The sequence below is a fragment of the Platichthys flesus genome, chromosome 7 (assembly GCF_949316205.1).
Source record: "Platichthys flesus chromosome 7, fPlaFle2.1, whole genome shotgun sequence".
Classification (NCBI taxonomy): domain Eukaryota; kingdom Metazoa; phylum Chordata; class Actinopteri; order Pleuronectiformes; family Pleuronectidae; genus Platichthys; species Platichthys flesus.
This window is the reverse complement of record NC_084951.1, coordinates 1,716,444-1,730,667: the sequence shown is the minus strand read 5'-3', so window position 1 is coordinate 1,730,667 and position 14,224 is coordinate 1,716,444. Positions and strand designations below refer to the sequence as shown.

General features: G+C 45.5%; 2 protein-coding genes across 2 annotated transcripts; one reads left to right on the top strand and one right to left on the bottom strand.

Moving 5' to 3' along the window:
* The first annotated feature begins 315 nt into the window (after positions 1-315).
* On the top strand, positions 316-2,287 carry pdyn (prodynorphin). The gene is made up of 3 exons (XM_062392348.1): positions 316-422; positions 738-900; positions 1,583-2,287. Exons 2-3 carry the CDS (start codon positions 751-753, stop codon positions 2,126-2,128), a joined length of 696 nt encoding a protein of 231 aa, XP_062248332.1. The 5' UTR covers positions 316-422; positions 738-750; the 3' UTR covers positions 2,129-2,287.
* Positions 2,288-3,720: 1,433 nt separating this feature from the next.
* Positions 3,721-12,935, bottom strand: gmeb2 (glucocorticoid modulatory element binding protein 2). Its single transcript, XM_062392402.1, has 10 exons — positions 12,689-12,935; positions 11,735-11,888; positions 11,508-11,593; positions 10,552-10,676; positions 10,346-10,449; positions 9,368-9,525; positions 5,792-5,860; positions 5,561-5,698; positions 4,544-4,666; positions 3,721-4,400 (listed from the first exon to the last, which is right to left on the bottom strand). Exons 2-10 carry the CDS (start codon positions 11,872-11,874, stop codon positions 3,775-3,777), a joined length of 1,569 nt encoding a protein of 522 aa, XP_062248386.1. The 5' UTR covers positions 11,875-11,888; positions 12,689-12,935; the 3' UTR covers positions 3,721-3,774.
* Between the last annotated feature and the right edge of the window lie 1,289 nt (positions 12,936-14,224).

Genomic DNA, 14,224 nt, shown 5'->3' with positions numbered 1-14,224 from the left:
TAACCCAGACTAATTAGACTTACAGTAAGTAATTTTGGATCAGTTTTTTCCATATACATCTCTACATCAAACCATTTTAGTCCTACTGTTGTGTGATTTACAGAGATGAATTACAAAGGTGATGATGATGATGATGATGATGATGATGATGATGATGATGATGTGTCTCCTGTCTCTGTGTGGGCGTTGTTAAAAACTCCAGGAGCGGGGAGGCGGTGGGATTATTTACGCACTTTATTGCCCTCCCATTGGTCCGTTAATAGAATCTGCTCTGATGCGCGGCGGTGACACAGCCAAGTCTCCGGCGATAAAAAGAAGGCGCAGCGCAGCACGTCGCAGGAGAGCGGACAGTGAGCTTGCACTTGATGGTAGATGCGCCCCTGCGAGTCTTAACGCGCCTGGAAGTATCTCCAACTCCTGAGGTACTGACTGTGACTTTTCTTTGTGAAACTGTAATTTAGACCACGTGTATTGCATCTGTGCTTAAACAAGAGGTTATGATGGAAAGACTTGGCACCAGTGCGCCAGTACGCAGTGTACAAGTCGACGTGGTCAATACAAGTAAAGTATTCTCATGAGAAATGTTTAAAGCGCTCTAAATTAATAATATTTGATTGTAATTGACATTGAGTGAAGTTGTTTATCAATATTTGGTGATATATTTCACCAACAAAAAAATTGATTCTGAGCCTAATGTACTCATGACTCTCTCTCTGTGTTTGTGTGTGTGTGTCAAGGACCGGCTGAAGAATGGAGTGGTATGTCCTGGTGCTGATCCTGAGCTTGCCGTCCTCCATTCATTCAGACTGCTCTTCACTCTGTCAGAAATGTTTTCAGCAAGTCCTCAGCTCCGACGCAGCTTTCAGCGGCAGCAGCAGCAGCAGCAGCAGCAGCGGTCTGGTAAGACCTACGCCCCAGGCCATAACTGCGCCTTTTTTACTTTTTTGTACAAGCCTCATCTACAAATAGGAGGACCTCAAACTTTAGTGATCATGAAAATTCTAACATCCAAAAGTGATGATTAATAAATTTGTCTATAACCTTTCAATTAGCTGACGCTTTTATCCAGCGACTTACAATAAGTGCATTCAACCATGAGGGTACAAACCCAGAACAACAAGAATCGAGAGAGTACTATTTTCTTCAAGAAAGCCAAACTACAAAGTGCTATATGTAAGTGACTATAAAAACTTTACTTTTACTTGTGTTATCGTGCTTTTGATTATTCCGAATGAATAATGAGAAAATAAATATCCTAAGTGAGACACAATATCAGTGGAGTAACAATAGGTTTGAGTCATATGAACAAGGATGGAAGATGGCGCCTCAAAGATAGAACATTTTTTAAACTGTTCTTTCTGATTTTAAATTGTTTTGTTTTTATGTTTGTTTGTTTGTTTAACCCCTGTACAGCTACCTTATTTATAAATAAAACTGCTATGTCTTGCCTATAACGTGCGAGGTGGAGCTGTGGTCTTATGTTTTAAAGAGTAAATCTGACGCGAGCATGATCTCACACTCTTCTGTGTGTGTGTGTGTGTGTGTGTGTGTGTGTGTGTGTGTGTGTGTGTGTGTCCTGCAGTCGTGCAGTGCGGAGTGTGAGGCGCAGAGCTGCGTCCAGGTGCCGGGGCTTGCGGACTTCATCCAGGATGAGGGCGCGGAGGAGGAGGAGCGGCAGCAGACGGAACTGGTCAAACGCTACGGCGGCTTCATCAAGAGAATCGACAAGAACAAGAACAAAATCTTCAGATCGCCGGTGCGCGACAACTACATCATGAAGCCCGTCGCGCTGCCCCAGAAATACGAGGACTTGTTGAAGAGCCTGGAGGAGCGAGACGAGCACGACGCACCAGAGGACCCGACGCTGCAGCGCACTTACAGTAAACGCTACGGCGGCTTTTTACGCAAATTCGGCCCCAAATCAAGGAGGAGTAGCTCGGCGGAGCAGGAGAGCCAGGAGCCCGAGGAGCTGCAGAAGCGCTACGGAGGCTTCATGAGGAGGATCCGACCAAAGTTAAACAACTTGAAGTGGGACAAGCGCTACGGAGGCTTTTTGCGGCGCCACTTCAAAATCTCTGTGCGCTCAGTGGAGGAGCCCTATTCCTCCTACGATGATCTGAGCCTATAAAAAAATCAAACTAACACTGGAAGGAACTCGTGCTGGTTCATCCGAAGCGCCACCATATTTCCACGAGTATCATATGCCTGCGTACTATACTTGTAGCCTACTCTACCGCCTTCTGTGTATACTCTGTGTTGTCCTCAGTATAGTCTCTTTCAATAAAAGATGCTTGTTTATTAAAACCATGAAATGTTCCACTGATTTCAGCCTCAGTGCCAGCCTGCCTTCAGAGTTCACCACATGTATTAATGTACCTTGTTCGACAGCTCAGAACCTGGACACGACCAGAGGAGATGTATTTTATAAGATCCCCTAAACACGCTCTGATATTCACATCACACATCATGTGCACTGAAAATACATATACACGTTAATTGTGCTTTTGGCTCATTATTACAGCTAATGGTATGGTTGTATTCACCTACTTCACCTATAAAGCAATACAAACTATTAAGAAAGAAAATAAGGGGATGCCAGATTCACACAGATTTTATAATTTGACAAATATTTTGTATAACCCGAAACATTGAGTTAGAAGTTTAAAAAAGTCCAACTAAATTAGTTAAAAAAGATTTCCTATGGTCCACGGAATCATATACAACCAACCATTCACCGTTCGAATTATTTAAACTAATATGTTTTGTCTTATTTACATTTTTCTTGGTGACGAAGCATCAATCCTGTTACCTCACTCAGTTCTTCAAGAGGACATTTCCTGCAAAACCAACATTAGCATTTGCTGCTTTCTTCATCCATCTAAAGTGTGATGAAGAGATGATGAGCGACAGATGTCTTCTTTCCCCTTGATTCAAAAGCAGAGCAGTTACATGACGGAGGGCCACATCTGGAGACAACCACTTCAAGTCTGACTATTCTCTCAACATTAAAAGTATGGCGCCATCTTGTGGCCAAATCAAATCACATTCGCCCCCAATTTGATCTCAAACGCTCCGTTCATGTAAAAGAAAATAAGAATAGTTTGTCTGACTGACCCAAAGTCTACAGGTACACTGTGCAAGCAGTGGGTAAGACGGGGTGAGTGGATGAACCCTCAATCATTTGTTTACAGCAAACACACGTTCAAAACAACTGAGCAACAGCCTGTATTGAGGATATTAAGATACAACTGAAAAGTCCAGAAAAAAAGGCTGATGACTGGACCTGAAGTTTTTCGAGAGACACAATGCTGTGTAGTGATACAAATCCCTGTCTCGATTTATCTCTGTTTACACCTCCACTACAAACTCATGAAAAGATTAACATTTATGATATGTAATAATGGACACTTTTTCATCAGAAATTGAGCATTTATTAAACTGAAGAAAGCTCATTTTACAGTCTACATGAAACAAATTCATACAACTGTATCAAATATATTAGGTACAAAAACGTATTTACAGTAAAATCACAATCAATATACACCCAGCTCACTACCAGATGCCAAACAGAAATGTAAGTATCTTGAAATGTGAAGGGCATATTAAAGGAAGACTTATGGGTTGTGTGAAATTATAAATGAACACTCAAGGATCTGTAAAAGATGAACTGGGTCCTCAAACATCACAGGAAATTCACATTCAATCCAAATTATGAAATAAGGGTGGGTGGGGGGGGGGCTTTGGAGACGGGGGAGAGAACAGCTGTCCTTTGTCTCACTGCCTCTCCACCACCTGCTCCACATTTTCTTCTTTAACCTGCTCTGGCTGACCTTCGTCATCCCCCTCAGCCTGGGCTTCCTCTTGTGAATCGTCAAAGGTTGCCGTGGCGTCCAACACACCAATGCTGCTGACCTGCTGTTGGATGGCCATGCTCTGTGAGGGGGTCAGGCTCTGCAGTGTGGCTGGCAGCGTCACCAGCTGAAACTGAGGGCCAACCATCTTAACGAAGGTCGTGGAGGCCGCGGAGCCGCTGGCCGCGCCATCCTGCCCTGCCGTCGTGGACAGCACAGTCAAGTTAGAGGAGTCATTCATCAGCTCTGACCCAGAAAGTGTGGAGGTCAGCAGAGTGTAGCCACCCAGGTTGGTGCCGGCTTGGGCTCCTGCCATGGTCAGAACCTTGCCCAATGGCAGGCCGGCAAGCTGGTTGAAAGGCAGAGTGATCTGGGTAGGAGTAGTGCTGACCTTGGCTGGACCGGAGACGGTGCGGGTCAGTCGGGGACGCTTGGGTGGGGGGGTTAATGGGACTGGGGTGAGGGTCATCAGGACGTTGTTGAGGTGCTGGGATTTACTCTTCAGCTCCTTGGCTCGCTTCCTGTGCTCATCACACTGCTGCTCCAGAGCTGCAGAAGAAGAAAGCGCACACACACACATGATTTCTAATATCCTTTCATACAGACTAGAGGGCAGAGCTGAATAAATGAGTCAAGCCTCTAAAAATAACTATTTTGAGAGTGGGGACTCCACTGAGGATTCTCCTACTGACCAGCAAGGCTGCGAGTGTACTGCTCTCTGTAACGGTCCATCTGGCTCTTATGACTGGCCAGAACCTTCTTCACCAGGTCCAGCATCCCAAAGTTCTGCACGATATTGTTCAGCAAAACTGCATCTGAAAAAACAAACAATTCAGGTTCAATGGCATACAGCCTTGTTAGATATTATATGGCAAATCTACTGATTTCATCACAAAATGTCTCTTGTGATAAAGGCCTGTAGTCAAAAAACACTAAAACATTACTTAGTGGTAGAACTCACTTAATTGTATAAGTGACCTTGTTAAACAGGCTTTTGTACAAACTCGATATGGCAGAAATATCATATCATTATTTTTTCTTCAGGGGGGATCACAATCTTGTCACAACTTTTTCTCATGTCTGTTTTAGAGACTATTTAGCAAGTTAACGAATATTACAACCAAACTAATTTGGTGCATGTGTCAGTGTGTGTGTGTGTCATGTGTAAGAGAAGGAGGAGAGTAAGGAAGAGGGTCTTGGAGGTGAATAACAGAATCAATTTGCAACTATGATTATGTGATGATCAGTGTTGATGTTGTGGCGGACGTTACAAACATATCAAGCACATGTCTTTTCATATAGCATGTGATAGTACAGGACGTTTCTCTGTGGGATGTTGAAAAATAGACTTTTCACGGCAGATATATATATATATTTTTGCAATTAAATGCAAACCTGACAACTTTTGGGGATTTATTTTCTGGAAGCCAGGCTCCGAGTCTGACAGACTGCACTGCAACTCACATTGTGGTGAAACAATATAACGTTGGGATAGATGGGTACAGGACAAACCCATAATCACAATGTTTTGCCACTACACAAGCTGAACTGGGCTGTGCTGTTTGACCGGCGAGGAGTTGTGTGTGGAGTTTGTAAAATGTTGATTTTAAAAGTAGGTCTTTGTCTTTCTCCACAAAAATCAAAGACAGGGATCACTTGAGCATCATGTTTCATAAAGCCAACCTAACTTGTGTGTGGGTATCCCTAACCTTTGACTTGTAGTGGTGGGTCACACACTCTCTCCTGAAGCCCCTTCAGCACCTCCTGCAGCTCCTTCTGAAAGTCCTCCACCACCTCCTCCAGCAGTCCTGCCTCCTTCACAGCACGCCAGAACACCACAGAGTCCTCTGAACGCATACACACACAAATGTATTGCATCATAACAAGTCAAAACGCTTCCCTCATTCAGGTCATTCCTCATGGTTGTGAAGGCTGCTCACCTCCAATGGCTGTGACCCACTCTGACGTTTCCTCTGTTGGCTCAGGAAACGAGGCTAGTGTTCCATTCACTACAACATAGATGGGATAAGATCACTGTGCCACATCACTACAATCAGACCACTGTGTTTTTAATCTGGACTACAGTGCGGACAGTTGTAGTGCTTGCGAAACTTTTTCACTCTTTGTGTGAGTGTGCAAGCGACTGTGTGTCTGTGTGTGAGAGACAGTGTGTGTGTGACTGTGCGTCGCTCGGTGTGTGTTTGAGTGCGACTGTGACTGAGTGTTGGAATGTTTTGCTCCTGTTCTTTCAAACATAGCCTAAATAATCCAGGCTAATGGGTTGCTATAAGGTTTAATGAGTAGTGTTGAGGTGGTGATCAGAATTCAGAGGACTATAAATTTGGATGTAGGTCTGTTGGAAAGCCTCCCAGCATGCACCAGGGCAACATAAATACCATCTCCTCTCATCGTCATCCGCTTATCCGGGGTCGGGTCGCGGGGGGAACAGCTCAAGCAGGGGGCCCCAGACTTCCCTTTCCCGGGCCACATTGACCAGCTCTGACGGGGGGATCCCGAGGCGTTCCCAGGCCAGTGTTGAGATATAATCTCTCCACCTAGTCCTGGGTCTTCCCCGAGGTCTCCTCCCCACTGGACGTGCCTGGAAAACCTCCCAAGGGAGGCGCCCAGTGGGCATCCTTACCAGATGCCCGAACCACCTCAGCTGACTCCTTTCTAAGTAAAGGAGCAGCGGCTCTAATCCGAGTTCCTCACGGATGACTGAGCTTCTCACCCTATCCCTAAGGGAGACGGCAGCCACCCTTCTGAGAAAACTCATCTCGGCCGCTTGTACCCGCGATCTCGTCCTTTCGGTCATCACCCAGCCCTCATGACCATAGGTGAGGATAGGAACGAAGATCGACCGGTAGATCGAGAGCTTTGCCTTGCGGCTCAGCTCTCTTTTCGTTACAACGGTGCGGTAAAGCGAACGCAATACCGCCCCCGCTGCTCCGATTCTCCGGCCAATCTCACGCTCCATAGTACCCTCACTCGCGAACAAGACCCCGAGGTACTTGAACTCCTTCACTTGGGCTAAGGACTCATTTCCTACCCGGAGTAAGCAATCCATCGGTTTCCTGCTAAGAGTCATGGCCTCAGATTTAGCGGTGCTGATCCTCATCCCAGCCGCTTCACACTCGGCCGCCAGCCGATCCAGTGAGTGCTGAAGGTCACAAGCCGATGATCCAATGAGGACCACATCATCCGCAAAAAGCAGTGACGAGATCCTCAGACCACCGAACTGCAACCCCTCCCCACCACGACTACGCCTCGATATCCTGTCCATGTATATCACAAACAGGATTGGTGACAAGGCGCAGCCCTGGCGGAGACCAGCACCCACTGAGAACGAAACTGACTGGCTGCCGAGGACCCGAACACAGCTCTCGCTTTGGGAGTACAGAGATTGGATGGCCCTGAGGAGAGACCCCCTTACCCCATACTCCCGCAGCACCTCCCACAGTTTCTCCCGGGGGACCCGGTCATACGCCTTCTCCAGATCCACAAAACACAAGTGGACCGGATGGGCATACTCCCAGGCCCCCTCCAGGATCCTTGCGAGAGTGAAGAGCTGGTCCGTAGTTCCACGTCCGGGGCGAAAACCGCATTGTTCCTCTTCAATCTGAGGTTCGACGATCGGCCGAACCCTCCTTTCCAGCACCTTGGAGTAGACTTTACCAGGGAGGCTGAGAAGTGTGATACCCCGGTAATTGGTACACACTCTCTGGTCCCCCTTTTTGAACAGGGGAACCACCACCCCGGTTTGCCACTCCTTTGGCACTGTACCCGACTCCCACGCGATGTTGAATAGGCGTGTCAACCATGACAGCCCCTCAACACCCAGAGCCTTTAGCATTTCTGGCTGGATCTCATCAATCCCTGGGGCTTTGCCACTGCGGAGATGTTTGACTAACTCAGTGACCTCCACCAGGGAAATTGACGACGAAACACCATCAACCTCAAGCTCTGCCTCCAACATAGAGGGCGTGTTATTCGGATTCAGGAGTTCCTCAAAGTGTTCCTTCCAACGTCCGACGACCTCCTCAGTTGAGGTCAACAGAGTCCCATCCTTACTGTACACAGCTTGGATGGTTCCCCGTTTCCCCCTCCTGAGGTGCCGGATAGTCTTCCAGAAACACTTTGGTGCCGACCGAAAGTCCTTCTCCATGGCCTCTCCGAACTTCTCCCACACCCGCTGCTTAGCCTCCGACACGGCAGCAGCTGCAGCCCTTCGGGCCTGTCGGTACCCTGCAACCGAGTCCGGAGTCCTCCAGGATATCATATCCCGGAAGGCCTCCTTCTTCAATCGGACGGCTTCCCTGACCACCGGTGTCCACCACGGTGTCCGAGGGTTACCGCCCCTTGAGGAGCCTAAGACCCTGAGGCCACAGCTAGCCACCGCAGCTTCAGCAATGGAGGCTTTGAACACCGCCCACTCCGGCTCAATGCCCCCAACCTCCAGAGGAATGCCAGAAAAACTCCGCCGGAGGTGTGAGTTGAAGATACCTAGGACGGGGGCCTCCTCCAGACGTTCCCAGTTCACCCGCACTACTCGTTTGGGCTTACCAGGTCTATCCGGAAATTTCCCCCATTCCCTGATCCAACTCACAACCAGATGGTGGTCGGTTGACAGTTCCGCCCCTCTCTTTACCCGAGTGTCCAAAACATGTGGCCTCAGATCAGATGACACAATCACAAAATCGATCATTGATCTTCGGCCTAGGGTACTCTGGTACCAGGTACACTTATGAGCACCCTTATGTTCGAACATGGTGTTTGTTATGGATAATCCATGACTAGCACAGAAGTCCAATAACAAACGACCGCTCGGGTTTAGATCAGGGAGGCCGTTCCTCCCCACCACGCCTCTCCAGGTGTCTCCATCGTTGCCCACGTGGGCGTTGAAGTCACCCAGCAGAACTACGGAGTCCCCTACTGGAGCCCCATACAGGACTCCATTCAGGGTCTCCAAGAAGGCCGAGTACTCTGAGCTGCTGTTTGGTGCATACGCACAAACAACAGTCAGAGTTTTCCCCCCTACAACCCTTAGGCGCAGGGAGGCGACCCTCTCGTCTACCGGGGTAAACTCCAACACCGCGGCGCTCAGCCGGGGATTTATGAGTATCCCCACACCCGCCCGGCGCCTCACGCCCTCGGCAACTCCGGAGAAGAATAGAGTCCAACCCTTATCCAGGAGTACGGTACCAGAGCTGAGACTGTGCGTGGAGGTAAGCCCCACCAGATCTAACTGATAGCGCTCCACCTCCCTCACAAGCTCCGGTTCCTTTCCCCACAGCGAGGTGACGTTCCACGTCCCCAGAGCCAGCTTCTGCCACCCGGGTCTGGTCTGTCGAGACCCCTGACCTTCGCTGCCACCCATGTGGCTGCGCACCCGACCCCAACGGGTCTTCCCACAGGTGGTGGGCCCATGGGATGATAAATACCATCTATACATACTATATGCACTAAGATCAGAATGACTCGTTGGGTAGTGCGAAGTGTGGAGCTGTAGAACTTACAGTCAGCTGAGGAGGGGGTGGCAGACACCAGGTCAGCTGATTGATCGCTGCTGAGGGACACTTTTGTTCCCACTAGGTCTATCTTAGTGCTGCGGCAGGTGTTGGAACAGACCTTTGAATGCTGGTAGAAGTCCAGTTCCCCTGAGTCCATGATCTTCCTGTGATATGAAATATGATTTATTGATTATACAAAACAACTGGCTGCACTGCTGGAGTTTACCGACAACCATTTGTGATAGAACAGTGACATCTTGAGGCACATTTGTTGACTGTCATCAACCACTGATGACAGGGATGGCCTGGAGTTAGCTCTGTCATTTCATCAGATTTCTTCTATCCGATTATTGTGTCCAACAGAATTTAAATAAGCAATAAAAAAATATCCTGGTTGAAGTCATATTTTATGTGGTTTAATATTTGTTTTGTTCCATTTTTGGCAAATTCATTATAACTCAAAATACACTCAAAATACTCACTGGAATCACAATGTTTATGGGGGCAAATCTATTGACATACAAAATAAGTCATCTACATAACCCTGTTTATTTTTCTTTGTCTTTGCCCTTAAATCTAAAACTACTATCCTCCTTGATGAGCAATGCACCAATGCAGACATACTTCCTTTTATCAAGATCGCTGAATAATTTCAGAGAAATCAGGAAAATGTCAGAATTACTGTGACTATAAATGTTCATTTTAAGCCACAGCAGTTCCCTGGAGCCAAATTCCTGCAATAATTCTGCGAAATGATCAAGTCAGAAGAAGACATTTAAATATGACTAATCCTTGAAACACTTTAAAAAGTGTATAAGTGAGAAGTCCTGGATTTAAACCGATGATTAACCTCACTTTGAACTAGACTTTAAATTAGACTTACAATTTGTGGAATAAATGCTGCATCTGTTAAGGAGGCAGGGTGAGGCTGTATCCAATAATATCAAGTAAAATTCATGGTGAGCTTATCGTGTTGATCCAGACCTGAGCATGGTGCTGTTGAGGCGAATGGCTCTCTTCCAATCCTTCAGAGTGGATTTCCCTGCTAAACACACAAACTCCTTTGGGCTGATGAGCTGCTCGTTGAACTGATAAAAAGGGAAAATAAACCGTTTGTGTTGCGTTTGAGAAAAAGTTGTGAATCTAATCTATACCTTTAATGTGCTGAGGAATGTGATTTTAAACTCTACCTGGACACATTTCACATTGATCCCTGGGCAGACAAACTTCTTCCAAACCAGTGTGGCTTTGGCGTCTCCGCAGGTGATTGGGTAGAAGATATCAGCCTCCACATCCACCTCTTCAGTTAACTTCACTGCAGAGCCAGAGACAGAAACAACCTCTTACAAACATCCAGTCATTTCTTTCAGCTGCTGATACAATTTTTTTTTCAATATCCTGTGATTTAAATCATGAAACTAGAAGAGACTGCCTGAAACATACAGCGTTGTCATTAATGTCGGAGAGGCTTTTTTTTTATATAGAAAGCATTTTACAATGGGCATTAACCTATTCACACAACAATGGTAGCAAGAATTCATGTAAAGTACTAGTCTGACCAGTCTATCACAAGCCACTTGGTTCAGCTTCTAGATATGTGGACAGGAGGAACCGGATATCAGGCCACCAGCCTGGGCCGAAGCCACAGATCCCTGTAGTAATTTGTTTATTTAATTTACTGCACAAACACTCTATAGTAGCAGAACATCACTGATAACCACCGCAGTGCAGTGAATTACAAATCTCAAAGAAGGGGGAGTTTCAGTAGCTATAATCTAATCTACTGAAAGGCCTTGTGTCTGCTACATTTTACATGAGCTGCTTTGAGATATACACTGACTAAATTCTGACTTTCTGGATGCTTTATACTAGGGGGCTGGCAGGAGAAAGTCCTGTCCGCAGAAAGGCGGAGACTCTGACTTCGACATTTGCCTTCACACAAACAGCCCATCTGTAGAATGCACAGAGGACCTCTAGGATCTCCAGAGTTCAGTGCATGTCGGCAAGCAGCTTTACTGGACAGTCTCCTGCTGAGTTCCTCATATGTGAAAGACTAACTCCAGATTAAGTCCAGGCCCCCTTGTGTGGACATTCTCCAGAGTTCATGTCTAAAAAAGGTGTAACAAAGTCCTGAAGGTCGCATTACCAATGATTGCCTCCTCCTTTGCCAGTGCATCTGATATGCTGGCCTCAGCTTCCGCCTCCACTGGTGCTACTGTGAGGACCTCCTCCCTGGAATGACAATTCAGATAGTCTTTAAGTTTCTGTTTAGCAAAGTGAACAATAGTGATTATCCTCATTAATTCAGCATACTGTGTCCAGTGTATCTTTGCTGACAGCCAAAGTACTGTGTGTGCGCTGTGTGCACCTTACCCTGGCTGAGGGCTCAGCTGTGTGGTCACCAGCACTGCTTTATCCTCCTCCATCACAGAGGGGAGGTCTTCGGCCACACTTTCTGGTAAGGTGACAATTACCACCTCACTCATCTCCTGCATACTGACCTCTGAAGCCATCACAGACAGTGGCCCTTCACAACCAACAGGATATGAAAGCAGATCATTTGAAGTTATCAATTTGTTATTAAAAATCTGCATCTATATAATATAGAAAAAGTTGAGGAAGTCAAAATAAAGGGTTTCCTCAGTAGCAGTACGTTTACATCAGAGCCTGAACCATGTCAAAAAAAAAGAGGAAAATGCAAAACACAATGGGAAAGAATGTGGGAGTCTATCTGCTGAAAAACTGGGGTGGTGTTAGATCTTAAAGCTGTGTTAGTTCTACAGTCCACTTTAGGGACAGACCCCAGTGTAGATACTGGTCGTTCATGTGATAAACACAATAGTGTAAAATCTTTTGGGGCTGGGAATTTCTCCATTTACTACAAAGAATATGATATTTACCCATGAGGATTATCATGTTAACTATACCAGAAGTAGATGAATTTAGATATCAAAATAAAACAATAAATGGGAAATGTTTAAGGTCAGAATGTTATTTACTTCGAGTGATAATCGATTTATAATATCCAGCCATATTTGGTAGAAACAGATCATGAACAAAACCACGTGTTCTAATGTTTTGTCTGTCTCATTCCAAGGGTCCACCACTACAAGGGTTGAGTAAAAACTGGGTAAACTTGTGAAGGATTCAAAGTGGGACTAGTGGAGACACTACTACAGTGTAGCCTACTGATGAATGTCTATCACATCTGTTCATGTGTGCGTCAGGAGCAGTGTGAACCTGGTTTGTCATCATTTTAGATGTAGAGCGATCAGGACGTGGAGGGGCTGAAGGCACTACACATTTCAGATACTGAATACATCTTACCTTTTTACTTCTTCTTGATTGAACCAGTCGCTCCTCGGTCGCTGATCAAATCGAAGGGTAAAGCGTGACAGGATGTTAGCTAGCTAGCTAGCTTTGTTCGGACCTATCCAGTGAGCTAGCTAACAGAAGAATGCTGCGGTACATAAGTGCAGGTGTTTTATTTCTCTTTCAAACACGATGGGTTTCTTATCCAACTCTGTTCGTAGAAAACACTTCATCTCTTCTTCTGTCTCTTCTTCTGGTGGTGGGGGGGGGGAGGGGGGGCTCCTTCTTCTTCTGATATTTAACCGCGGTTGGCCAACTACTTATCGATACAATAGCGCCACCGTCTGGAAAAGAGTGAGGGTCGGAATCATACACTATATGGTCTCAAGATTTTAACTTAAAGATGTTTCTTAAGAAGTAAGACAGAACTGCCGTTCAGTCTAATCTGTGACTGTGCCAAAGGGTAGTGGCCTTCACAGTAAAGGCTTTGTCTCCTTTATCTTTAGAGTACTGTTTAGACCCGCAACAGCAAACCTTACTGTTGTTATTATTGTCCTCTACTATTTTATCTCTGCTGGTCTCCTCTTACTTTCCCTTTGAGTACTATGGAAGCATCTGCCCTTATTTTCCGGTGTGCAGGAATCCATACAAACCTTTTCTCTTCATTACCAGTACAGTATGTGCACTCTGTAGAATTATGTCCGGTCTTGTGTCTGACTATGTCTGATGCTTTCAGGGCCACTGCTGTAATCTGAACATATCAGTACTCTGCTCTGTTTTACTTCTTCAATCCAGTTTAAAGCTATATTAAAGGCTCACAGTTCCCCTTTATACACTGCCATGCCACTCTTCCTACTTTGTTGTCCTCAGATGCATCAGTATACATTTTAATGTATCCTGCGTAACTTTGTTCTAAGTATCTACTAATTTAATATTGGCTTATTCCTTCTTCTTTATCCTTATAGGTTAATTGGTGTCCTTCAATTTCTCCTCCTTACAAACGCCAAGGTGGGACAGCAGAAACTGGCCCAGTGGGACTATCTTATAATATCGAATAATAAATCACTTGGGGTTAGGTTTTTTCATGTAGAATATTTCTCTTCATGTGTTATATTACTCAGGGCTAGGTATCATGTTCTATTCACATGCAATATTCCATGTTACTTTTTCCTTTATCATTCCCTGCCACTTATTATTATATATATTTTTTCATTTATATTGTTATTTCTAATAGGTAACATCGGTTCTGCATTTACTTTTATATCCACTTTATATTATTATTATCTTATTTGAATAGCCTTTAGTTGTTAAATGTACTTTCGACTTATACTGTAAGGTTTTATTTTTTCTAGGCCTACTCTGGGATGTCATGTTTAACTGTCATCTTGGGGAAAGCTGGCATTAATAAAGACTTGTCTTGTTTTAACAACATCCACACACACTTAAGTAAAATGATGTTATAATATACTAGACACACGTGGACAACCCCGTTTCGACAGTAGTTCAGTTTTTTGGCGCTATCGGGCTAAATATTGGTGAGGAGCTCTTTAT

What these genes read in the sequence shown, in the direction of transcription:
- gmeb2 (XM_062392402.1), bottom strand. Translation starts at nt 11,874, where the DNA reads ATGGCTTCAGAGGTCAGTATGCAGGAGATGAGTGAGGTGGTAATTGTC. An exon ending in TCAATGTGAAATGTGTCCAG is followed by an intron (nt 10,450 to 10,551) that starts GTAGAGTTTAAA and finishes CCTTTTTATCAG; the next exon opens with TTCAACGAGCAGCTCATCAG. An exon ending in CTCAACAGCACCATGCTCAG is followed by an intron (nt 9,526 to 10,345) that starts GTCTGGATCAAC and finishes TTCATATCACAG; the next exon opens with GAAGATCATGGACTCAGGGG.
- pdyn (XM_062392348.1), top strand. Translation starts at nt 751, where the DNA reads ATGGAGTGGTATGTCCTGGTGCTGATCCTGAGCTTGCCGTCCTCCATT. An exon ending in GCAGCAGCAGCAGCGGTCTG is followed by an intron (nt 901 to 1,582) that starts GTAAGACCTACG and finishes TGTGTCCTGCAG; the next exon opens with TCGTGCAGTGCGGAGTGTGA.